The sequence below is a fragment of the Calonectris borealis genome, chromosome Z (genome assembly GCF_964195595.1).
Source record: "Calonectris borealis chromosome Z, bCalBor7.hap1.2, whole genome shotgun sequence".
NCBI lineage: Eukaryota > Metazoa > Chordata > Aves > Procellariiformes > Procellariidae > Calonectris > Calonectris borealis.
Window position 1 is genome coordinate 56375284 of NC_134352.1, and position 25957 is coordinate 56401240.

Sequence of the window (25957 nt, forward strand, 5' to 3'; positions counted from 1 at the left end):
CAACCTCCCCTCTGGCATGGGGGTTGTCAGGCACCCTGGGGGCTGCTTCGCATGTCTCTGGCACAAACCCCAGCGGCCCGGCCCGGCCCGGCCCGGCCCGGGGCATCAAGGGCACTGGAGCAGGGCAGTGGTGTTTGGGCACGGCACCCCACTAGCCACGGCCGCAGGTTGCCAGCCTGTAGCAGGGCCCAGCAGCCACCTTTGCTCCTTCCTCTCCTTGCCCTGCCCTGCGGCCCGAGGCTGTGGGGTCAGAGCGGTGAAGCACCCCGGGCAGCGGCCCCGCGGGGAAGGCGGTGGGGGGCCCTGCCCTCTCCCCTCCCTGGCCCGCGCCCCGGGGGCCGCTGTGCCCCGTGCACGGGCATGCGGGAAAGGCCAGCAAGGAGAGGTGACCGGCAGCCGGGGCTCACCCCGCGGGCCACCTGGGCGCGCAGGGAGGCGGAGGGCGCGCAGCGGGGTGGGCAGGGCGACGGGCGGGCGGGCGGACGGGCGGGCGGGCGGGCGGAGGGCCGGGCCCTCCCGTTGCCAGGTGAGGTGCAACGTCTCCGCCTCCCCTCTGTAAGCGCGCAGCAGCGCGGAGCGCACACCAGCAGGCAGGCGGCTCGGCTCGGCTCGGCTCGGCTCGGCTCGGCTCGGCACCGCACGGCGTGGAGCGCTCCAGGCCCGTCGCCCCCCCGTGCCGCCGCCGCCCCCCGCCATGGCGAAGGCGGGCAGGAAGGGATGCAGCTGCCCGGGCTTCCTGAGGAAGAACTGGCTCCTGCTCAGCACGGTGGCCGCCGTGCTGATGGGTGAGTGAGGGGGGCAAGGCGGGCGGCAGGGAGGGAGTGCGGCGCCGCCGCCCCCCGCCCGGCCTTGCCCGGCACGTTACGGCCCTGCCCGTCGCAAGGCCGGCGCGGCACCAGAGCGGGGCCCACGGCGGCGCGCCGGGCAACGCCAGCGAGGGGCGCTCCGCGGCCGCGGGACCGGGCCGCGCGGTGGAGGGCGATCCGCGGCATCCTCCCCGCACCGATCCCGCCCGCCGCCGGTGCCGCGGAAGGCGAGCGGTTCTAACGGCGGGCGGGTGGGGCCGGCTGCCCTCCCCCGACGGCGCGCAGGCCGGCTGAGGCGCTCCGGGACCGGGGCGTCGCGTAGCCGTGGCCGCGGGGAGCAAGTCCGCAGTGGCACGGTGCTGTGGCGGCCGGTCTAAAACGGGGTTTCGCGTGGGAAAAGGCAGCACCCCCCGCCCCCGAGCTGTCAGGTCGGCAGCGGGGTGCCGAGACGCGGGGTGCCCGGGGCCCTCGAGGCCTCCCCCTCATGCTGTGTGACAAAGGTCTGGTAATTAGTGGGGTAAAACTGTGTTACAAGAAACCTGCCAGTGCACCGGGTGACTGTGAGCCCTTGGTGCATGGGTGCTGCGGGTCTCCCCGGCCGACCCATGGCAGGCTGTGCCCTGGGCCGCGTTTGGGGGAACGGCAGCATCCCCAGTCGGGACCGGCCGCAGGGGAACAAGGCGGACTCAGGGTGCCTTCGGTTAGTCTGCAGGCGGGAGCCCCGCTGAGATGGAGGCTGCTGGGCAGGAGAGCATTGATGGTGGCTTTGGGGTGCTTCTGATGGCCTAAGCAAGCAATGCGACTTGAAAAATTTGGCAATACCATCCAGCTTTCAGGGGGGTTTTCAGGGGTTTCATTGTAAAGATAGGAGGATGTCTTCTCTGCATGCTGACAAGTTTCTGAAGGAGAAGTGAATTGAACGCCATCTTATTAATAGGTGGGCAAAAGGGCCAAGAGAAGCTGCCAAATGACTTGGCCGAAGAGACTTTTCCATAGGATGTAATTTTGGTCCTAGTCACACACCCTTTTTATTTTCTCCTGGTGATTATTTTGATGCTAAGCAAGCAGAACTTCCTTGGCATTATTGCTCCTGTAGAGAAGTGCTGCTTTAAGTACTTAATTAACAGCACTTGCTGTTTGATGGGTCTCTTTCAGATGACTTTTCTGCTGATTTGAATTTCGTCTGGAACATATCTATTTCTGTGCATGTTTGTTCAGGAGAGAATTATTCTTTTGTATACTTTTGTGTACATGTGTGTTTTCCTCCACACATTTGAAAGATCTCAGTTCTTTTGCACCTCTTTAGTAAGTGGAAAGATTTTTGTGAGTTCTATGCACTAAGTGCTAAGGGCTTGCTTTGAAAATGTGGCTGTAACAACTGGAGGAGTGTGTGTCTGTGTGTGCAATTGCTTTTTCATGCATTCCTGTCAGGTACACTCTATGACTTGACATACTTACTTCCCAGTTACAGGAGTAGGATTCATTATCTTCAATGAATGTAGGTATAACTGAAGCGTATGATGTGATCCTACAGGCTGATCATTCTTAAATGAGATTTCCCTGAGAGCCACAGAGCTTGGGAATGTGGGAACTGTGGGGACAATTTGACCCTAATCCCCCTAATACCCAATGGGAATTCACAGTGAGAGAGTGACAGGCACCCAAATACCTCCTGTGTCTTTGGACTTCTCTACCTGCTACACTGTAATTAACAGTCCAGAACTCAGGGGAGCTCTATGATATGGCAAAAAGAGTCTTCATAAAAATTCCTTGAGCTTTGGACCAAATTACATTTTGCAAGTAGCTATGTATCTGCTGCATTTTCAGTATTTCTTGGAGGTGAAATAAATTACACAAGGAGAACAGTGAAACCCTCGCAAGGATGGCTCAGTTGAATTTTATGTTATCTTTTTAATACAGCTTGAGGAATGTTTGTAATACACATGGAGCCCACAAACCCTTCATAATTAAATTTACATGTTCATTCTTTTTTAATATACACTGGGAAATTTCTCTGAGGTTTATTAATCTACTTACTTTGGAGGAAGAATTTAGCATTCATGAACAGAAGAATACCACTTATGCTTTTGAAAGCAGAAAATATGTTTAGACTTTTCAGAAAAGTATGCGTGAGTGAGGAGTGAAAGTTGTCCAGCTGTGCTGCAAAGTGCCTGATATTCCAGGACTATCATATGGAATCGTGATTTTTGCTCATCATTATCAGAGCTGTGTTCAGCATCCTAGTGGGATATGCTTATCTTTGCTAGTACCCTTACTAAACTGAGAAGTTTTCCTGATTACTTGTTATGCCCATCTCTGACAAGAGGAGACAGAAACAGACAGAAACCCCTCAGAATTCCAAAAACTTCTTCCTTCAAGAGTAGTTACTTTGTGTGTTATATTTTAGGCATTGAATCATTTGCCTGTTATTTACATTTTCAAAAACATTAGAATTTCTTTTATAACAGTTGGGGGGGAGGATTATTTAAAATCTATACACAAAATATCTTAAGAATATGACATCTTTTTGGTGAAAACACCTGTATGTATTGTTCAAAGAAAACAAAACTCGAGACTCAAGAGGTTATTTCTCTTACCTTAGTAGAGATTCTGTTTCAGACCACCAGACTGATGTGGAGAGGTCTATGAACTCAGATCTGGAGTCTGAAATGGACTGAATTTCAGATTCAAGGCCAATTCTGAGGCTTGTGATTTGTATAATTCCAGTGATAGATTTGCCTGAATACTGGGCCTGAGAAGCGAGTTCGTTGTTCATTAGTTCTTAGTGCATACTTAGGGCATGCAGTGGGTCATCTGTGCTGACCAGCGGCTCAGAGGTGAGGTTTGGGCTCATCTGTGCCTCCCCTGTCTCACTGCCCTTCTCTAGGAGGCAGAGGGGCAGGAGAGTAGCAGCCTCATGTAGGTAACTGCAAAAGGAGCGGTATCTGGCATCTTTTTGCTCCACTGGCCTTGCTAAGCGCAAAGCAGCTGAGCTTACAAAAGCAGTTTAAAAGTCAACTTACTTCAAGTGCTTCTTCAGCCTTTAGTAGAGTTATATTGCTTCCAGTTTGTACAATCAAGTCAAAATAAACCAGAAATATCCCTGAAATTTACTCACCCTGAAACAGGTTTCCAAAGGACAATTGCAAAGGGAGAGCTTAAGTCACACTTCATAGGATTCTCACGGAGCATCTATTTTTTATCATCACTTTGTCTCCAAGAGGTCACTGCTGCAACGCAACCAAACCAGTCATGAAGGTAAAAGGCTGATAATACTTACTCATTTGTTAGTCTGCAGGTCATAGCCTAATAGCTTGTAGTCCTGGTCAATTCTTCAGCAGAACAGCTTTTTTCTTACAGTGGAAATTAAAGTGGAAGTGATTTGAGTGCATATGGTCTCAGGCATTGAGTTGCAGTAGCACACTATACTAAAGCAGAGATCTTTTTACATAGTCAGAGAGTATATGCAAATAGGTTGCAAATACTTGTATTTTTCAAATCTACTAGACCAGTATCTTTTTATAATAGTTCTGTGGTTGGGGAACATGATTCTGAGGGATTCAGTTTGCATAAATTTGCAGGTTACAAGTGCTGTTATTTGCCGTCTGTCTGTCACCTCCTGAGCAATTCAGAACTTCAGATACCTGTGAGCCTGCCTGTGACTCTGAAGTGTTTTTTTCAACAGCGCGTGTGTGGGACACTGAAATTGTTCAGATATTCATGAGGAAGGTGTGAGGAATGCAGTGTTTAGATCGATACAGCCAGCAATCACAAGAGCCTGCGGACGGCAGGTGTCCTTTCTTCACCCGCCGTAGATCTCGTGTATCAGAGGTGTATACATGCCGTTTCCCTGCGAGGCGGTGGTGAGCATTTTTGTGCTCTGCCATTCACGTCCTCCTGGTCGCGCGTGCACGTGACTCTGGGCGCTCATACTGTACACCGCGGGTACTAAGAGAAAGGCGGCTTTCCTGTCACGGTCGCGCGGGCGGGGCGGGGCGCGGGGCGGGGCGCGGGGCGGGGCGGGGCGGGCCGCGGGGCGGGGCGGGGCGGCGGGAGCTGTCCGAGGTGGCTGTGGGGAGTCCCCGGGGACAGGAGGGGCGGCCGGAGGACAGGCCGAGTGCGGAGCTGCGGGAGTCGGGAAGCGGTGCTGGGAGGCAGCTGAAGTGGCGGAGGGAGGGAGGGGGCGGGTGAACGTCTCCAGCATGCCTGCGTACCTGGTTTTTGCACCTCTGACGTTAATTCAGTCTCTGCAGGGTCAGACACCGTGCTTGTGCCTTTCCCTTGTTCGAAGATTGAGGCTAGCATCAGACCTCTTTTTCTCCCTGCATTTGAGAGCGAGATTAAAATATACGTCGTTCCTATCTGTAACGCCAGCATTGCAGAAACTTTGAGTGGTGCAGCTGTAGCTATTTGCTGGGATTAGATGAGCGCAGCAGCCACTGGATCTTCTGTTTTGTGCTTTATGGTATCACCCCAGCAGGCCATATGCCAAAAATTTATTCTCTTTAATTTTAATGAAAATTATTATTTTATATTACAGTATTAAGTAGTAATATCTCCCTATAAGAATATTTTTTGTTCACAGGTCAAAAAATTGTCAGGTGCATTCACACCCGTTAACCGTAACTAGAAAGGCTAGGCTCCCTCTGTAATCAGATATGAGGGGATTAACAGCTGCTTTTAAAAGCACTAGTTCCTTTAAAATTCATCCATGTCAGAGCAGTGTCAGCACATGCTAGCATTATTGGAAGCCCACCAGTGCATTCTTACAAGAATTAATGTCTTATAGGGTGAAGACAACAACAGAACAATTAGTAACATATCCCGCTATTGATGGCCTCTCACCACACAGAAGGCCACCCTGAACCCAGGGAGCTCACCATATTCCTGAAGGTGGGAAGTTTCTTTTGCAACTGTAGCCAGCAGCCTCTAAACCCCATAAACCTATAAAGTCTTCCACTTTTTCCCAGTAAGTTATTTCTGTCTCTGACAAGTGTGATTTAAAAATAAAAAGCCCATTCTGAATATGGAATAAGGGTTCACTGTTTCTCATTTTCACATCCTTGTACCTTTACCAGAAAGTGGCCTACTAGCTTAGTTTAAGCTGTCTTCTGTACCATTTCTCTTTGCTTGCACAACACAGTGTGAAAGTTACAAACAATGAAGCAGATTAATTGTCTCTTGGAAAACACTAGCAAAAACAGAGCTCTCCTCTTCACAGCAGGAAAAAAAATTAAACGGAATATACTAAAGCGAAGGAACTATTACCCTGTCAGTTTCTGACAAGTATAGTTGTAAAGTAAACATCCAATTCCTTTCTTGAATTCTGAAGCATAATATTTTGTTAATTTGGAATTCATAACAAGTGAAGACCAGACATCCTGAATCGACTGTGATAGCATGGAAATTTAACAGAAGACTCTGGTTTCTTCCTGGTGTGATTTAGAGCAGCATAGATAATACTTGTGACTTTTTATGCCTCTTTAGACAGTTGTGATGCTTATCTGTCTGTTCTTCTCTGTCACACTGCATACAACTCGATACAGGATGGGATCTGTTCAGAAATTGTAAAACCCAGCAATTCTTTAAAATTAAATTCAGACATTCTTTAGGACAGAAAGTAAAATGCAGAATGGCCAACAGTGTAATCTGAGAATTTCACATACTACTGAGGATCAAAAATGCTTTGAGCCAGAAACTCAGTCAACAAAAGAAACCAAAGGTAACTGAAGTTAAGCATGGTGCCTCTTTTGCTCTTTAGCTCTTTTGAAGCAAAGAAAACCTAACTTTTATTTGTTCTTCTTGCATGTAAGGTGTTTTCCTATTGTCCATGTATTTTGTGTCTTGTTTTAAGACAAAGCCTGGGTTTCACTTTGTGTGAATGAAGTGAAACTATCACTAGAGCTGAACTTTTAAATAAAGGGAGCTCTGGAAGGAGTGAGCATAAGGTCAATTTACACTCTACAAAGCCCCAAAACTAACAAAGTCAATGAGATATTTCTTTCCATTTGAAAGAATAATATCAATACTAGTACTAGCAAAATATTTACTGTTTCCAATTTCTCAATTTTATTTAAGGGCAAATACTACAATGCAATTACAAAAGTATTTTTTTGTTTTCTGTTTATATCTTAACAAAGTATAAAGACACTTTCTTCTTGTATACCCTGGCAAATAGATAATGTTCAGGTTGAGACTACTCATAAACAACATTTGCATTACCTTTTTTTTTTTTTAAAAAAAAAAAGCCTCATGGGATTTGTGGAAGGCATTCTTACTTATGGCCCCACAAGAGTATCTTAAGGTGTGAGATCACGTCTGTATCATACATTATGCTGAAGATCAGGGCTATATTGGATTTAGTGTTCCAGATTTATTTTTCTGTCTACCATTGTTCCACGTATTGCACATTCCGTGAGAACCCGATAGCGTTCCAGAAGATTAAATGTGACATGTGATAACAATTTCTATGGATTATATATAATCTAAGTATTTTCACAATATGTTGCAAAACAGCCATTTCTTGGTCCTTTCATGCTTTTGGAACTACAAACAACCTGGCCTTGCTTAATTTGAACTAATTTTCTAGGTCATATCTCTGATTTCTCAACGCTTTGATGTCTTCATTAGTTTCAGAATAATGATGTTTCTGCATGTCACTGTCTTTCTTTAGTTTCCACTAAATTGCCTTTCCGGCTGCTTATCTCAATTTATTACAGTCAGAATCATTCCACTGCCCTTTCAGCAAGGGCATAGCTGGAACAGTATGTCCTGTTTACTGTCCTTTCCTCTCATCACAGTTCAAAACAGAAGCTGTAACAAGGGTCAGAATCTGGCAGATATTCCCAGTTACTAGACTTTCACCTTTCTTATACCATTGCCAACCATTTAGTTTTTTGTGTGTTTCAGGGATCTTAAATGAAGGTGTATTTTTCCTAATGTGCTCTACTGAGCTAATACCTCTTGGGCTATACAGGATGTACAAAGGTGCTCATATAGCTTTGGGATAGCAAGCAAATGTTGTGGAAAGAGAAAAGAAGATCAGTGGGCTTTTACAAGAAGGGGTGAGGAGCTCTAAGGTTTTGGGTGGCGTTGGAATGGTGCTGTTGGTGTTGTAATATGTTAGGCCATGTGAGCAGAATGTTAGACACTAGGAACGCCAGAACTGGGCACATGACAGTATTTGAAATGAGTGACAAAAGGGGTCCAAATGAAAGCACTGTTTTACAAAGTTGAGTGGATTTAGAGATATGGAGGAAGCAACAAGACCTGTACGTGTCTGGATGACTGCAGAGGAGAGAGGTCATAGTTAAAGAAGGCATCCAAGTTACAGATGGGTGGGGTGAAGGAGAATGGTAGTGGTTTTAGAAGTCACAGCTGAAAGGGGTCATGAGGAAGGTCTGCAAAAGAAGAAGGGCAAGTTACCATTGTCACATTACATTTCAATTTCATTGTAAAACACAGGAATATGAAATACAAATATACCTCCTGGGTTATCACATTTAGTCTACTGCTGCTTCGGGTTACACCATTTTATATAAACTTCTGTAACATACCATTCTCCACTATAAAACTGGACAGGCGTCTTGGTGCTGCATATCCTCCTAGGAAGCTATATTTATCAGTCTGGTTGTTGAAAGCCTTACAATTTCCAGTCGAAATGTATTCAGATTCAATATGCATCTGCTTGTTAAAATATTGCTCTTTCTCTATTATTCAACCATTTTCTGTATTTCTAGCTTACTCATCCCTGTTGGACAAACTAAGCTTTTTAATCTCCTTTCAGAAGATAGGCTTCTCATTCTTTTCATCACCCTACAGTCCTTCTTTGTGTGTGTTCCAGTTTGAGTTCACTTTTCCTGAAGCCTTGAGAAGTTTCACACAGTATTCCGCAACAGAACAGGTGCTTTCACCAGGACACATCCAAATTCATGAGGAAATGTAAGTGGTAGAGCTGCTGGGAAAGAACTGTCGTTTTCCCCAAATTACTTAATTTATGACATAATTTTTACAATATGGTGTTTATTATGTTAAGGTTGTAAGTACTGTACTTAATTTCACAAATCTCATGAGTCACCGAGTTTGTTGAGAAACTCTGAAAGAGGCAAATTATATCTCTGATACAACTTAATTTATCTTAACAGAGTTAAGGACTAACCAAGGAACGTATTCTTCACAACACCTCTCTGTATTTTTTCTGTATGTTAATGGACTGTTCCTATAGGTAGGTTCTGTACTGCAGTTCTCACCAGTGTACTGAGATACATATACAGATGAGGCACAATCATAAAGTTTTTTTCTTTCCTTCAACTGTATTCTTTTATCTTGGCTTTCTGAGATAGAAGTTATATCTGCATACTGAAGATATTTGGAAGATACGTACACATGAAATTCATCTACAGCATATTTAGATAAATGAGAGGAAACTAAGAGTCCAGTAGGAGAGACTGTTAAATGATCAAACTGCTCAGCCATCTGCACGTTGCTCTCCTGGGGCAACACTGGTTCAGCGTTCAGCAGAACTGTGGTTACTCGTAGTCACAGGAGAATGGCCATTATTTCCCTTTTCCTGGTTGAATGAAATAACTGCCCTTGGTTTGACTGAGGGTGGGTGGGTCCTGTGCAGGGCTGCATTGCAGAGAGGGTGCTCTGTGTTATCAGTGGCTGCTACAGGCTCCTGCAGCACAGAAAGTAGCAGGAGCTACGTAGCTTTGCTAGTTGCAACGGCCTTCACACCTGCTGTGAGTAAGGGGAGTATCCCACACTGCAGAAGCTGGTTTTTACCCCTCTGGCCATCTTGCTTTCATTCCTGAAGGTCCATCACAGGGAGTCACTGTCCACCTGAACTTTCCTCGCACTGCAGTCAGATGACACTGTGTCATTTGTCTGAAGGAATTTACAACCGCTGCACCCTCAACCGGTGAATCAGAGAGAGGACACAGGGGGTCTCACCACAGTGGAGGAATGAGCATACCTTCCTCCAACACATTCCTACTAAATATTTTTCAGTAGACCAAGATCTGACTTGGAAACTTTCTTCTTCTGGAAGCTTTCTGAGAGGACTTGTCTTCACATATTTTTGTTAGCAAGCTCATAGTCTGGGCAATACCAGCATCCAGAGAGTTAAGATCAGTTGCCATGCAATTATACCCCCGAGACTCTAAATCCTACCTCCATAGTTGCCTACAGTTTTCTAAGAATCTTGTTTTTTCAGTCAACATCAGTATGTTTATTAGAAGGAATATTAATTGTCAAGTAGAATGTAAAACAGTAAAATGTACATCAGAAAATATTAAAATTAATCCAAAGAGAGCTGAATTAATAAGCTGAAATAATAAGTTTATAAGTATTATTATAAGTAAGAATTTCTTCTACACCCTCTAATTTCGTGTTCTGTAGTTGGCACTGTGTATTTCTTTGTAGTTAAGAGATAACCAGTGATATTACAGAAACTTTAGAGAGAGCAGAAAAAAAATGGATTTTGTAAAATATTACAAAAAGACTCAGACTGTATCACAGACTGCAAAAATCTTGCCTGCCTGTGCTGCAATTTGATATGTTTATATTGAATGTTTTGTATTGTGTTTCAAATCAAGTCAGTGAACTTTGTTTGCCAGCCTTTTCAGTCCCATGAATCATCTGCTGTAAAGATAATCCAATGAAGACCCACCAATATGATATAATTGTATTTTAGTCTGTCACGTGAACAGCGTATCATGGAAATTATGCAGAGCTTAATCACTTTGTTAATAGCACAATCCATGTTGCTGCAGTAAAATTAAATAATATCAGGTTTGAACCATGAGATACGCCCACGTTTTTTCTTCTTTCAGTGCCATATCAAAGCAAAATTCCTATAATTCCCCTAGTGTCTATCACTATCAGCCAGAATCACTAACTGCTGCAGTGCAAGGGAGTTTCTACATGCTGGAATTATATGAAAACAAGAAAAATAAATACCACTTTTCTCAGAGAGGGACATGGTGTAATTCAGAACAGATCATTTTACGAAACAGATTATTTGTCCTCCAGAAATATACGCTGGATTTCTTTTCTCATTGTCTTTATGATTCATTCCTAAGGTTCATTCCCATAATGAAGTCAGTGGGAGTTGAAGGCGATGTGCTGTTTCTGCAGTGTCATGCACACTGGTGGAATGAGAACTCCCTGCCAATTAACACCGTGCATCCCATATCAGTGTTGTCAACCATAAGTGCAAATAACATGTTAGGGAGTCCTAACCTCCAATTTTATCTGGTTTATATTCTCTTTCTGTGAGAAATAGGACCAGGCATGTCTGTGTGTGGACTTCAGTTATTTGTTTCTAAATAGTGAGTTGTTTTACCTGTGAGTGAAGGTAAAGAAAGTAAAGGTGCATAGTGTCATGCTATCTTGTTATCAAAGATGTAATCGGGTTCTGAAGAGCATCTAACCCACGATGGTAATGATGTAAAGCAAGTAACTACAGCCACTTCATACTGCATGTCCTGAACTACTCAGGGGTTCTGAGTTTTCAAATTCAAGATCTGAATCGTGTTGACCCCACGAAGTGCATCTTCACCAATGCAAGCAGCATGGGCAACAAACAGGAGGAGCTGGAAGCCACTGTGCAGCAGGAAAACTATGATATAGTTGCCATCACGGAAACATGGTGATGACTCACACAACTGGAGTGCTGTGATAGATGGCTATAAACTCTTCAGAAGGGACAGACAAGGAAGGAGAGGTGGTGGGGTAGCCCTGTATGTTAGGGAGTCTTTTGATTGTCTAGAGCTTAATGATGGTGATGGTAGGGTTGAGTGTTTATGGGTAGGAATCAGGGCGAAGGCCAACAAGGCAGATATCATGGTGGGAGTTATAGACCACCCAACCAGGATGAAAAGGCAGATGATATTCTATAAGGAGCTGGGAGAAGTCTCACAATTGCTAGCCCTTGTTCTCGTGTGGGAGAGAACTTACCAGATGTCTGCTGGAAATACAATACAGCAGAGAGGAAACAGCCTAGGAGGTTCCTGGAGCGTATAGGAGATAACTTCCTGACACAGCTGGTGAGTGAGCGAACTAAGGAAGGCGTCCCGCTGGACCTGTTGTTTGCAAACAGAAAAGGACTTGTGAGTGATGTGATGGTTGGAGGACATCTTGGGCATAATAGTCACAAAAAGATAGTGTTTTCGATTCCTGGAGAAGTAAAGAGGGGGGTCAGCATACCTGCTGCCTTGGACTTCCGGAGGGCAGACTTTGGCCTGTTTAGGAGACTGGTTGACAGAGTCCCTTGGGAGGCAGTCCTGAAGGGCAAAGGAGTCCCCGAAGGCTGGACATTCTTCAAGAGGGAAATCTTAAAGGTGCAGAAGCAGGCCGTCCCCATGTGTCAAAAGACGAGCTGGCAGGGAAGAAGACCGGCCTGGCTGAACAGAGAGCTTTGGCTGGAACTCAGGAACAAAAGGAGAGTTTATGACCTTTGGAAGAAGGGGCAGGCAACTCAGGAGGACTACAAAGATGTCATGAGTTTATGCAGGGAGAACATTAGAAGGGCCAAAACCCAACTAGAACTTAATCTGGCTACTGCCATAAAAGACAATAAAAACCGTTTCTATAAATAAATTACACAGGCCAGACTGGTTCTGCCACCTTACCACACACAGCTGTCATCTCCTAGGCCCTGGAAAGCCTCAGGCTTGGCAGATGTGATGGATTGAGTGCGACATGCAGCGCAGCCAGTTGCAAGTGCTATCCCCCTGCAGTACTTCCTGCTCCCCTTTCCCTGGGTAACACAGCAAAAAATGGGTCATCCCATGCAGAGAAAGCATGTATTCCCTCTAGCTTTTTATGTTGGGACTCCTGGGACTACCTGAAAGATGGGTGCCAACAGATTTCTCTTGGTATGCTCATTTTCAGCTATTTTCTTCTGCTTTGTTTTTCTTCTCTTGCTCTTCTCACCCTTACCCCTCACTTCTCTTAGTCTGCATTTATGACCGTTCTTTAAAGGATTTTCTGTCTGTTACCAAGCTTGTAAAAGGACTATGTGCTGCCTGGAGAGTAGTGCCAAGGAGTCAAGGCATGTGTTGTTTCATATGGGTTCAGATAGGAGAAGTGTCCTGTGGCGTCTTACTGCATTGCAATCCCAGAGACCCAGACTGCACCTTCCGCTTTCTGTGTCAGTGGCTGCTGGGAGAGAAAATGTAGACACCATGCTATACAGCACGTGCTGTACTATACACAGTTGCAAGGAGATATTTGCCTTAGAAAATGAAATTAAAGACATGGGATTGTACTGTTTTTCCCACCTTCATTCTTCCTTTCTGCCCAGCATTGCAGAAATCCGGACCTTGAGCGGGACATGCCATTGAGCCAATTATAACCTAACTTAGCCATGTTAGAGCAAGAAGCAAAAGCAAGGAGAGGGGATGGAAAAGAAAGAAAAAAATTTAGCATGGACAAAAAGAAAGGTGGAGTGGTTGAAACGGAGGAAAGAGGAAGAGGGCAAACAGGAAAATTATGTTTTGCTCTTTAAAAAATGCATAAGTAAATTACTCCATGAATGAAAGAGAGACAAATGAAAAGAAAGGAAAAATCCTAATAAATAGTAGAGGCTTTGCCTACTATAGGGTGTTTTGTGGTTGTTAGAAGTAACCGCACATGTAAAAATTAGTTTCAGAAATGGTGGAATATCAGTGGCGTTCATGTAGAGAAATTAACATTTTACAAGACTTTTGTCTATATTTGCTTAGGACTGCTGTAATCAATGTGATGTTAAAAGCACTGGTGACCATGTGAAATATGTTTATGCTCAGCCACACTTTTTTCTGTGCATTATAATTCCCAGGAAGAAAATTCCAGTTGAACTTGCTTACTGAGACGAGGATCAGAAAGTGCTATATACATCCATTTCCAGTACATACATAAGCAAATTTATTCCGCTAACTTTCTAACCTTCTCTTGTTACTGTTACAAAATAAAATTTCTTCCTATATTCCCATGCGGAATTCAAGCAGCATGTGCTAGATGCTAGCTCCAATTAAAAGGTAGCTGCATTTTACTGTATTTTGGCATACTACACAAGTTAATATGAATATAAGTACTCTGTCTGGTAAAGGAATAGCATGAACAAGGAAGTGAAAGCAATAATGTAATTTCAAGAGATTGTTGGAATGAGGAAATCTATTCTCAATTACTGCCACTAGATAAATAATATCCTCAACAAAAAAAAAATTAAACAAATACAAATATGTAAGTGAAAAAGCTTAAGGAAACCCTGCTAAAATTTTGACAGTGCGTGGGGATTTTTTGTAATGAAATCCAAAGTAGTGGAAAAGAGAACTCTAAAGAATGAAAATGAGGGTGAATCTTTCTACCTGCTAGTAATCTTGCTAAATGTACAATGATCAAACTTCCCAGCTTGTCAAACATGACAGCCACCATGTGGAATGAAAGGCACATGGTTAGAACATGTCCTAGTCACACCTGCTCAAAGTAAAGTGGCATTGCACAACTTTGAATAAACATACAGTCTAGTCTTGCTGCAATTTAAGCGTATGCCTACCCTAAGTCATGTGAATAGTCTGAACACATGGAGATTACCTGTATGCTTAGATTCAGCTATTTACACTGGTGTTTTCAGGATCAAAGCCTTAGCAACTTACTTCAATACATGTAACCATTTTACAAACAGAGTTTTATCTTGCTTGGGCTTATCTTGAAGTACAGACTTTCAACCCATTTAGTTCAGTCACTAGATCAGAAATAGAAATCATTGTGTCTTATCATTCACTGATCAAGGGTATTTACATAATATTGCAGGTATCTTCAAGGCTATTAAGATTCAAGATTGTTGCAAGGAATTTAAACTGTCCATGTTCACTGGCACAGATGACACCTAAATCAGAAATCTTAATAGTTGCTTAGAGCAGCCTATTTGCTGAAAAGGTTAACTTGTTCATTTTCCATCTCTTTATTAACAGGAAAGACTTGGTAGGAGTTTATAATCTGCCTCTATTTTCTTTCAGCTTGTTTTTCCAGGTGCAGATAAAGCACAGAAAAGATGGTTCATTATCTTTTTGTGCTCTCAGAGGCAAATTTTGTGAAGGTAACTAGTAGTTTACATTTCTGCATCAACTAACATTCAGATAGCATGTGAACTCTCACAAACCACAGCCATGGTGAATCTTTAGGGAGGATTTTTGCAAAAATCCTTACTTTCTAGAAGAGAATGTTAATGAGTTTCATCTCTAGTAGAGAACTGGACATGGGATCCCTGTCTGTCTCCTTCGGTATCAACAGTATGAACCAGTTGTCTGTGTATTTCCCTAAATCTGGTTTTGAACCTGCTGGTATTGTCTGCCTCCGCAACTTCAATCACTTAAAATAAGGAACGTATCCTATAAGCCTGTTTAGTCAAACTTTACACCAGCTTCTTGAGCAACATCTAACTTAAATGCCTTGTATACCATCAAAAGTAAAACTGGGGGAAGAGGTGCATTTGGCTTGGGCACCAGCAGCTTTCCTCGGACCCTGCAACTTTACACAAGCCACTGCGGTTGGTAAAGGTAGACTGGTAGCACGTTCTTGGGTTGTTGTAACAATTCTGCTGCAAAATACACTCCACTGATGTCACTAAAATACCAAGGGGTGTAAATAATTCCATTAACTTCAGTGAGGCTATTCATATGAGTAAGACCTTTCAGCACTCAGTGGGTAATGAAGGGTTCTGAGTTGCCGTGTCTCTCACTGAATCCATTTAGAAATGAGGTCTCTTGATACTCAATTTAGCATTACAAAGTTCGTATGAGAAACAACAGTCATAATGCTTTCTAAACACCGATGAACGCATTTCCTATACCAGTGATTTTCATTCGGAAATCATGTTGAAGTGGAAAACAAAGGTATTGCCTGTCAAACTGAAGAAATTTGTCTTTTGGCCTATGATTTATTTTCTTTTGGTAGAACTCTTATCTGTGATTTGTCTCAGAAACTAGAACTATCTGATAATTCGTTTAATCCAAAGATAAAAGGAAGTACAAAGGTGCCTTGTGCCATGGCTCAATCACTGATTGTACTTACAGTCTGGTATTTTGTATATCAGTCATGTAGTGGAATGAGTGTGAAATATGCTGAGTGTATTTTTGTTGATCAATTTCCTGGAAGTTATTAAATTAATTCAGTGATTGTAGTCACACTCTTTTCTAATTATGCAGAGCAGCAATTAGTGAAAGTATTGCTGCTAGGTAGACATATTTTTGCCAATACAAATGATCTAAAATATTTACATCATATCACTTTCTTTTTTTAATGTTTGGTAGTGTTTATTATATTGATTTTTTTTTAATGCCAGGTATGCGTCTTCTAGATCTAGTGAAAACAGGTAGAAAATCACTGCTGGACTGGACTGATATTCAGAGGGCATAATCAAGATTTTTGTAAAGACGTACTGAAAGACATCATCCTCCAAGTTCAGAATTATCTGAATGATCTGCCTATCATCAATATATAGAACAGAAAAGGAGAGATTTCTAATTTACTTTAGAAATTCCACTATGGCTGTAAAAATGTGTCTATTGCTGGCTTTTTTTGTTTTACTGGTCTTTTCCTATTTTTACACCTTTTTCCCCATGTTTCTACTATAAATTACTGCTAACTTGTGTTACATTTTTTATGTGCCTTTTAGGTATTGGAGTTGGCATGCTGGTACGGGAATATGGCAAACTGTCTAACCTGGATAAATTCTACTTCTCCTTTCCTGGGGAAGTGCTGATGAGAATGCTCAAACTCATCATTCTTCCATTAATCATATCAAGTATGATCACAGGTATGATTGGAAATGTACTGTTAGCTGATGAGATTATCATTGTGGTTTAGCTTTATTTCTAAAAGAAATAACCTTTAAAAACAATTTGATGGAACGCTATAATGAAAAGTATAGATTGCATACATTTAGATTAAGCTTTTCTGTATATAATGAGAATGGATTTGGAAAGATTAGCACCATTATCTGGTAATTAAGTTATAAAGAGCTGTGAGATAATAACTTACAGGTTTATAGATTCTTGTATCTCTTTCTCCCTGTTTTCAGGAGTGGGTTAAACAGTTGCAAATTGCAAGCCCAAATCTGCAACTGCATATTCTCAGTTACAGAGTTAACTACTGTAAGTAGTCTCATGGTGCCATTTCACAAGAGAGGGAGAGCTGATCTCATAGCTTACTGTCATAAAAAGAGGAGATTCCTCACCTACACTTCCCTGGTCTCAACAAACTCCCATAAGGTACCTTGCATGAGCTCTGGCCTTTACTGAATCCTTTTGTGAGTCCATTCAATTCACTGACCAGACAGAAAACTATAAATTAGAAAAAAAAAAAATCTGTTTGGTATGCTTGGTTCAAAGGGGAAGTGCAGGAGAGTGGGGAGGGAGACTGTGTGGCCAGGAAGGGGTTATGGAAAGAAGAGCAAAGATTCCCTCTTTTGGAAGAAGCAAGCAAGCTGTTGGCTGGAACCCCGCCATGGCATGTGAGAATTTGCTAACAGCTCACCGAGTAGGAAAGATTTGGAAAGATTTGCTGGAGCAAACCCAAAGCAAAGAGACAGAAGTGGATGTCAAATAGCCTTTCTGGGGAAAAAAAAAAAAGGTAAAGAAAACCAGACAAACTTGTCTTTATTCTTTAAGCCTTTACTGAGGAACAAGGGTTGTGACTATTTTCTTTTGGCTTCCTACAATGAATCAGGACACATTTGTCACTATACTGTCCCCTTTCATCTCCACAAAGCCTCTATTTTGGGAATGTGTTCATGTCCAGGTGTTTGTTGTTTGGTTGGATGGTCATGGAAATGGGTCAGACATTTGACTGCAGAAAAGGAGAGCATGGTGTGATCAGAAGATGAAAGGGGAATTTCGATCATGCCTTGAAAGTGCTTTCAGGAATAGGATATTGAATACAAACTCCCAAGTTCCTCAAAGTTCATGGCCAAAAATACTACTAATTCCAGCAGCGCACCCCAAAGTGGGCCTATGGCAAGAAGAGCCTAAGGGAAGCTATCAAGGCCTTTGGGGCATATCTATAATGCAAGGTGACAGGAACTCAGTGTTAGAATTGAAATGGAGAATGTCAAGAGCTGCAAGATGGAAAGCTGCAAGAGGCAGAGTGAGAAATGGTGGCAGAATATAGTCAAGGGCTGTGTCCAAAGGAATGAAGGGAGATGAAACACTTGTTAGTATGTAAAGGAGAGAAGAACAGAAAGAAGAATAAAAAGGGCTTGATGTTTTAATTAATAGACAGGACAGCAGCATTTTTATATAAAGGAGAAAATGAGACAGAAAGCAAAGGAAAACTGAACTTTACTTTTATCGTATTGAACTTGAGTCTGTGACAGGAGATCCAGGAAAAGCTGCCAAGATAAGAGTAATATATTTCTTTTTTCAAACAAGCTTTTATTTGTGAGTGAAGTTGGGCCTGTGTCTTCAGAAATAAATTACATAATTAGGGTAACCATGAAACAAATTATTTATTAAAGGTATTAAATGTCCAGCACTTGAGAGGGGAAACAAGAATCATGCTGTTAAAAATCTTGTGCTGCTATTTAATGTTTAACATTCCAGTATAAGTATCTGCATTTGTAAGTACTAACACGAGCTTGGATTTTCAGGATTGCAGATCGCAGGAGTTTTAAATTCATATACAGACATGAGAACGAGATGCTCTGATTCTGACCTTGGCATATCCAAGAAAAGAAGGGCTTATTTTTTCTACATTTCTATCGTAGGTTTTTAGGCAAGAAAAAGGAAACAAAATTGATAAAGAATGGAAGGTACTTCAGTAGAATATGTAGAGCTTTGCTGCTCTTGAAGGCAAAAGTACTAGCTGCCTGCGTGCAAGTAATGCTGAAATGTATAGCAAGCAAATGGCATATCTGAGCATGATGGTTTTCTTTGTTGACCTGCATCCTTCTTCAGGATGTTGCTGAGATACTTTGCCTCTTGTAAAAGAAATTGGTAACCTTTCAAGCATCAGAAATGCACATTTGAATTGAATAAGTAGGCCTGTGTATAATCATAAAGCACACTAGTCATTTTTCCTCTTTCACACAGAGTCATACAGAATGGTTGAGGTTGGAAGGGACCTCTTAAGACCATCTAGTCCACCCCACCCTGCTCAAGCAGAGTCATCTAGAGCACGTTGCCCTGAACCATGTCCAGTCAGGTTTTGAATATCTTCAGGCACGGAGATTCCACAACCTCTCAGAGCCACATATTTGACCAGCCTCACAGTAAAACAGTGTTTTCTTGTTCAGATGAAATGTCATGTTTTTTAATTTTTGCCTATTGTTTCTTGTCTTATGTCTGGGCACCACTGAGAAGAGCCTGGCTCTGATTTCTTCATTTCCACCCATCGGGTATTTATACACATGAGTAAGATCCCCCTGAGCCTGAAGAGAATTCCCTGAAGAGAATTCTCCAGGCTAAACAGTCCCAGCTCTCTCAGCTTCTTGTTATGAGAGAGGTGCTCCAATCCCTTCATCGTCTCTGTGGCCCTTCGCTGGACTCGCTCCAATAAGTCCATCTCTTTCTTGTACTGGGGAACCCAGAACTGGACACCGTACTCCAGGTGTGGCCTCACCGGTGTTGTGGTTAGGGGAAAGATCACCTCCCTCCACATGTTGGCAGTGCTTTTCATAATGCTGCCCAGGAGGCTGTTGGACGCCTTTGCTATGAGATGTTGCTTTCTATGGTCAGCTTGTGGTCCACCAGGACGCTCAGGTCCTTCCCTGCAGAGCTGTTCTCCAGCCAGTCAGCTCCAGCATGTACTGGTGCTTTGGATTATTCTTCCCCCGATGTAAAGCTTTGCATTTATCCTTGTTGATCTTCATGAGATTTCTCTCAGAGGAATTTTCCAGCTCATCCAGGTACCTCTGAATAGCAATATAACTATCTCATGTATCAGCCATTCCTCCCAGTTTTGTATCATCTGTGAACTTGCTGAGGGAGCACTCTGCACCATCCTCTGGGTCATGGGTGAAGATGTTAAACAGTATTGGCTCCAGTATTGACCCCTGGGGTACACCAGTAGTGACTTGCCTGCAACCAGACTTGTGTTGGTGGTCACAACCTTCTGGGCCTGGCCATTCAGCCAGTTTTCAATTCACCTCACAGTGCAATTATCTAACCTGTTCTTTGACAGTTTTTCTGTGGGGTTGTTATGGGAGACAGTGTCAAAAGCCTTACTAAAGTCAAGGTAGACAACATGACCTCTTTGCAATTCTGAATTTTAGCACCAAAGCAAAATTCACATTTTCAGAAAATACTGTAAAGAATAGAACAGGAGAGGAATGAAAAAATTAAGGAGGATCCAGGATGTGTCTTCAGCTATGTCTGCAAACAAGACAGGCACCTCACTGTGAGTGGCAAGGGGACATCTCTCTGCATTTGGCTGTGAACCTTCCCTGGAATGAGATACAAAAATATTTTCCTCAAAGGTAACCGCATCATTATTGCCTAAATGCAGGACATACAAGGATAGCACCACAACCTGCATGCTGGCTGTCCTTAGTGGGACCAGATGGGTTCTGAGTATGCGCACCTCCTCAGAATTTGCATATTATGCAGACCTCTGTAGGGCTTATATCCGATGATCACAGCTGTCAGACCTGTGTACATGTTCAGATGCTCAGTGGACATTTAGGGCCCCAATACACATGAAGTTACTGCAGTAAAACTTGTGACAACACGTCAGCTGTCTTTTTAGTTCACAAGCTAAGGGGATGCTACTTAGCTCACCATGAGAGAAAGTTAAACATTAAGTCATATTATTGTGCCTTTGCTGCTGCTAAGAGTGTGCACAGAGACAATTGTAATGGCTCATTTGGTACATAATTGTAACCAGACCATGGTGCTGGGTCCAAGGCATCTAGGAAGTTTTGATGCCTACTGAAGGCTGTTTTGTGTATGTATGTCATGTGAAAATACTGGATTTTGGTGACGAGTAACATTTTTGCACAAGAATCACTAAGACGTTATAGAAGATACAATCTGTAGTTTTCTTTTTTAGTATTAGAATGTCTTAAAAGGTAACGTCACACCCTGAAAAACATAAACTTATTCATACGCTTTTGTGACAGTGAGCTATGTACAAATACATGTCCCATGACCAGATCCCTGTCCATTTGGACATAATGATGTAAATCAAGCCCACAGCAAAGACAGTGATGGTAGGAATCACTCCTTGAGACTCCCAAGAGTTTCTGCAAAATTTAAACTATTAGTAATTTTAACTTCGCAGGAAATCCTGTCTTAGTAGAAAAACTCTCACTGACTTCTTCAATTAGGAACACAGAGTCTATTTTCAAACTGAAAAGGCAAAATTCTCCCTCTTTGGTTAAATGGAGGGCTTTGTAGAACATGGTTTTCCTTTGCAAACCCAGTTCCTCGGAGTGTGAAAAAGGGAAGGCATTGTTTACATACATACATATTTTATGTAGCATATGAGTTGCAATTTGTGGAATTTTTCCACTGACCTGCTTGGAGGCTGAACTGTAACCTAGTAAAAAAACTAACATGAGTACTAAACATTTCTTTGCTCAGAAAAATTTGAAAAGGGTGGTTAATAGGTCCTTGCTTTGGGGACAGAAGAGTCTGAGTAGTGTCATGCTCTTCTAAATTATTCTTAGTCTACCTCAGAGCCGAATTTTAATCGTTCTTTTCATCTCATAATTATTTTAATGGATGGCAGATGTAAGTTTAATTTACTCTGACCCATAAGCTCACCACTGATAATTCAGTTCAAAATATCTAGCTCTTTTGGATCTCCATGAGATTCCTATCCCTCAAATGAGCTAATAGTACACTAATGCATCATTCATGTGAAGGAATTATTTGTATTTTCTGTTTCCTGCTGTAGTGGCATCGGAAAATTGAAAATGAAAATCAAAAACCTAGAGTGTTGCTCAAGGCAATTGCTGTGACATCCAGAACTACACCTGTACTGAGTGTAATAGTCCACACCCGAAATCCACTTTTTGAAGTTAATGCTCTAAAAGAAGAAATGATTAGGCAAATACCAAAAATATATTATTTTTAGGTGCCCTGTAGAGAGAAAAAATTGAGAGGAATCTCTTGTGTGCTTCCTGGGAGTTTTGAGGCTTAAATCTAATCGTTCTGGGAGTACTTAAAAGCCTATAAAATGTCTTTGAATGTCTTGGAAATTTGCAACTCTAATTTCATTCAGAGAATGAAAATTCTCTAGAATTGTGCAGTATATTTCATCATGTTTGCATACTGAGCAGACTAGTCCCCTTTAATCACTTTTAGCCTTCTTTTTCATGGGTTGAGATTCACAGGGTATGTAATGGCCATAAATGTTAGCAAATCTCTTTTCTGTCTGGATCGCAACAGGACTTAGGCTGGAGACAACTGTCCAGTTTTCTGGACAGTTGTTCCCCTGTGCTTGGGCACAAGCTGGGGAAACTTACATGCCCAGCCTGGAGCTAAGTCATCAACACAAAGTGTCTGGCCTTCCTTCCTGCACCTAAGTCCCATGTTAGTAGCTAGCGTCAGGAGATCTGGATCTTACTCAACACCCCAGTGCTCCAGATACTACTGAAGTGCCACAACTCTGCTTCCCATCTCTCTTCAGTCAGTCCTTCTAGCTGGGGTTATTTCAGACTGCCTGTCTTACTGATTTTCAAACTACAAGCCATGGACCATGATGTGGAGGTCTTTCTTTAGGGCTGGAATGTTTTCTGTCAGAACTTCACCTAAAAGCTGGCATCACACGTCTGAATAGTGACCTTTCTTTGATGATGTTTCCAGGGTTACCCATAAATGCCAGAAATCTTAGCTGTGTAGTGGTCATGTTTTCTGCATCATGCTTTCGGTTAAAAGATGTGACACATAACACAGCATGTTCAAGTCTCAGATCTCAATATTGTGAAATGATTTTACGAGCTATTCAACATCTGGTTTAAGTTCTACAATAACCTCTTCCTCATTTGTTATCTTTTCTCCCTGACAAAACATTAGTAAAGCTTTTCCTTATGTTTCTGACCTTCCAGTCCCTGCACTTCCAGTCTCCACAGGCAGCTCCAAAGAGGCTAGAACAGATGCATAGGATTTTCCTGGCTTGTGAATTTGTGCAGGGTCAGCTATGGGGAACACCAAAATTCTTTAAAGCAATTGATGAGGTATTTGTAGGTTATAGACATCATACCTCAGGAACAGTGAAAAAAAGACAATATCAGTTGTCTTTCTGAGGGCAGCTGTATGTGAGCTATAAATAAAATAACTGCCTTGCTGTGTGTCTGGTGATGCTCCAACCATGACTATAGAAATAAACTATTCCTTTACTCCAGGGCCTGCTTTGATTTCTGCTGCAGTACTGTCTGAAGCATCCTGCCAGTTCCACCTTTCCCAGTACCAACTGCATACTCTTTTATTTGCACTTCCTGCTCATAGTACAAAGATAATGATTCCACAACAAATCTGGCTTATTCTAGCTGACAATGACCTATTACAACTGAGTGAGAGAGAAAAATGTCCCGGTGAAATACCTGGGCTATGTGACTTTTCCCATTTGCAGAGACCATTGCTTTTCCTGTGGAACGAGGATGTTGAATCGTGACTGGTGGATGGGTATCTTGAATAGGTTTTTTGTTCTTTTCCATTGTTCAAAATTAAAGTGTCAGTTTCCTACCTCGGATCTATGTTTGTGAAGTTACTAGTTTGCTTTATCACAATGCCACCAAGTTTGGTGAATGGAGGCAAAATGTACAAAATGGGAGACAAAAGACCTGGAATGCAATGAGAAAAAAATTGAAGTAGAGTGTTGATCAGCTTGTTCTTATATCTCATGTTTATCTTTGAAAGTTGGAACAGTTCAGACTTAAACAACCTTCTTTTTTGTCCACTATATTAGTAACTGAAGTTAAAACACACTGAGGCTGTGCCTGCGCTCAGGAATAAACCTGCCACTTCCATTAGATATAAAATGTCCACAGATTTAAAGTACTGTAAAGGAGCACAGGCAAGGAAATAGTGGGAGAACAAATCTGTTTTGTTTCCTGTAATGCAGGGCTTCCAAATCAATTTTCCTTTGGTATCCACCATTCCTGGGATGGCAGCTGCCTCAGCAGTTTCCATTTCTGCAAGTCCAAGAAGCGCAGCTATTGAGAGATGCCCTGTGACTGAGGCATCTTTAACAGGCCCTGTGCATCACCAGCAGGCACACTAGTTTCCACTCCTTGGGGAATACCTGATCTAACTTAACGTATTCAAAGACTGTCTCTTGACATATCTGCATGTTCTTCGCTTGCCTTTCTATGTTTCTGAAGCCAAAAGAACCTCCGGGAAAGCAGGTCCATTGTATAATATTAGTAAACTAGTTTTCTGGGCTCAGGCAGGAAACTCACCTTGTCCCTTTGTATCATGTGCATTGTGCAAAGGACAGAAAATGTTACGCTACTGTTAATGAGTTTTCCCTTCAGTTGTACTGAGGAATGCTGGAGGTCCTGTCCCCGCTGTCCATGTGCAGTCATTGAGGCAGGGAGGACTGCAAAGTCATGGGCTATTAATGGACAAGGCTTTGTGCCCATCCTCTTTGGATTACTTCTATCACAGTCATCTACTCCTTTCCCATCAATATCAGTTGACCTTATGCAACTGAGACAGCCCCTACATTATTTAAGGCTTTAAATTGTAGTAATAAAACTTTGAAGTGCACTTCTGGTTCACAGAGCATGATTACCACCAGCTCTCAAGGGCAAAGAGCCCCAACACAACAGCCATTCTGCACATCGGCAACGACTGCCTCCTGTCCCAGCCGTATCACCCACCCACTGTGGATGGGTCTGAAGTGAGTTAGTGTCATCTGCCCTTCCGTTCTGGAGCTCAGGACGTAAACAGCAATTCCACTATGTAAAACAGATTGCATTCACTTTTTTACTCCATTTCCCTGTGAGTGGACATCGTGATCGATTAAAAAACGTAGTGTCATGTTTAAGTTTTCTTTTTAGGTGTCTGGAAGGTAAAACTTGTCCACCTATACGTTTTACCACTAGTAATTTTGAGGTAACTCAAGTACTTTCAGTACTCCAGGTTTTCTGTATTAACTCCATACATATTTCACCTGCAACAGTGCAGAGGCTATATTTCTGCTACATCTATGAACTGAATCTGATTTCTCTTATGAATCTTGCTAGCCTGTCCATCTTGGCAAATTGATGTGTCATCTTCCCTTCTTATAAGCTCTTACTATATTCCACGCAAAGAACATTGTATCTCCTGAAAAGGCATTAACTTGAGATTATATAACCTCTTAAGAGCTTTCTAGAGGAAAATTAAAATTTTCCTACAAGTGGTACTGTTTGCAAATAAGAGGAATGGAAGGCAGTGCTAATAGCTTCTTTCTATGCATGTAGTCCAATAAACTCCCTAGGGAAAGATCATAATAGAACGCTGCCATGCTGATTGTGCCAACTGCCTACAGGGCAGCACAACAGTCCCTTAGCAAACTGGTATCCAGGGTCAGAAATTTTTCTTTATATCTTACCTGAACTGCCTTCCATTTTATACTGATTTTGTCGCTTTCATTGCCATAAACTATTAATTTCCCATTTATTCCTCCCTTTCTATCTGGTATTTAGAAAAGTTCATAACAACTACTTTTTCAACCCCATCCTAAATCATCAGGACATCCCCGTTCAGTATTTGGAATATTCTTTATAACTATTATTGCATTCCATGCTTTAGTCTGTTTCTTAAAAAAAGCCAAAATCTTTTTTCAGTGCCTCTTCAAATTTAGAAGACCAATATTTATCATGCTAATCCAGTAGTTTTACTAGGTCATGTAAGTAGGAATTGAGAATTTTCTGATTTAAACTTTTTTGTGGTATTTAAATAGCACTAACAGATGCTTATTTATTACCTGCATGCATCTCTCTCTCTCCCCCCGCCTCTCGACCCTCGCCACCAAATTTGCTATTTTTTTTCAGTTCATTTGTAAGACATTCTTCTGTTGCATTTACACAACAGTCCTAGTGGAGTAACAATCATTTGCTCCAAAGAAAAGAGATTAATTACATTTCTATCAAGTCTATTGAAAAGGTAATTGCAACAAGCTGTCATAGAAATCCTTTTCCTTTACAGTAAGTAACAATGAAATTTGAATGGACAGGA

General features: G+C 42.3%; 1 protein-coding gene across 1 annotated transcript in view; it reads left to right on the plus strand.

The window, feature by feature from the left end:
• Positions 1-492: 492 nt before the first annotated feature.
• SLC1A1 (solute carrier family 1 member 1) overlaps positions 493-25957 on the plus strand; it is a 56418-nt gene continuing 30953 nt past the window's right edge. Inside the window, exons 1-2 of the mRNA XM_075136545.1 lie at positions 493-785; positions 16468-16608. Coding sequence (XP_074992646.1) covers positions 695-785; positions 16468-16608 — 232 coding nt within the window. The 5' untranslated portion in view covers positions 493-694. The remainder of the gene's footprint in view (positions 786-16467; positions 16609-25957) is intronic.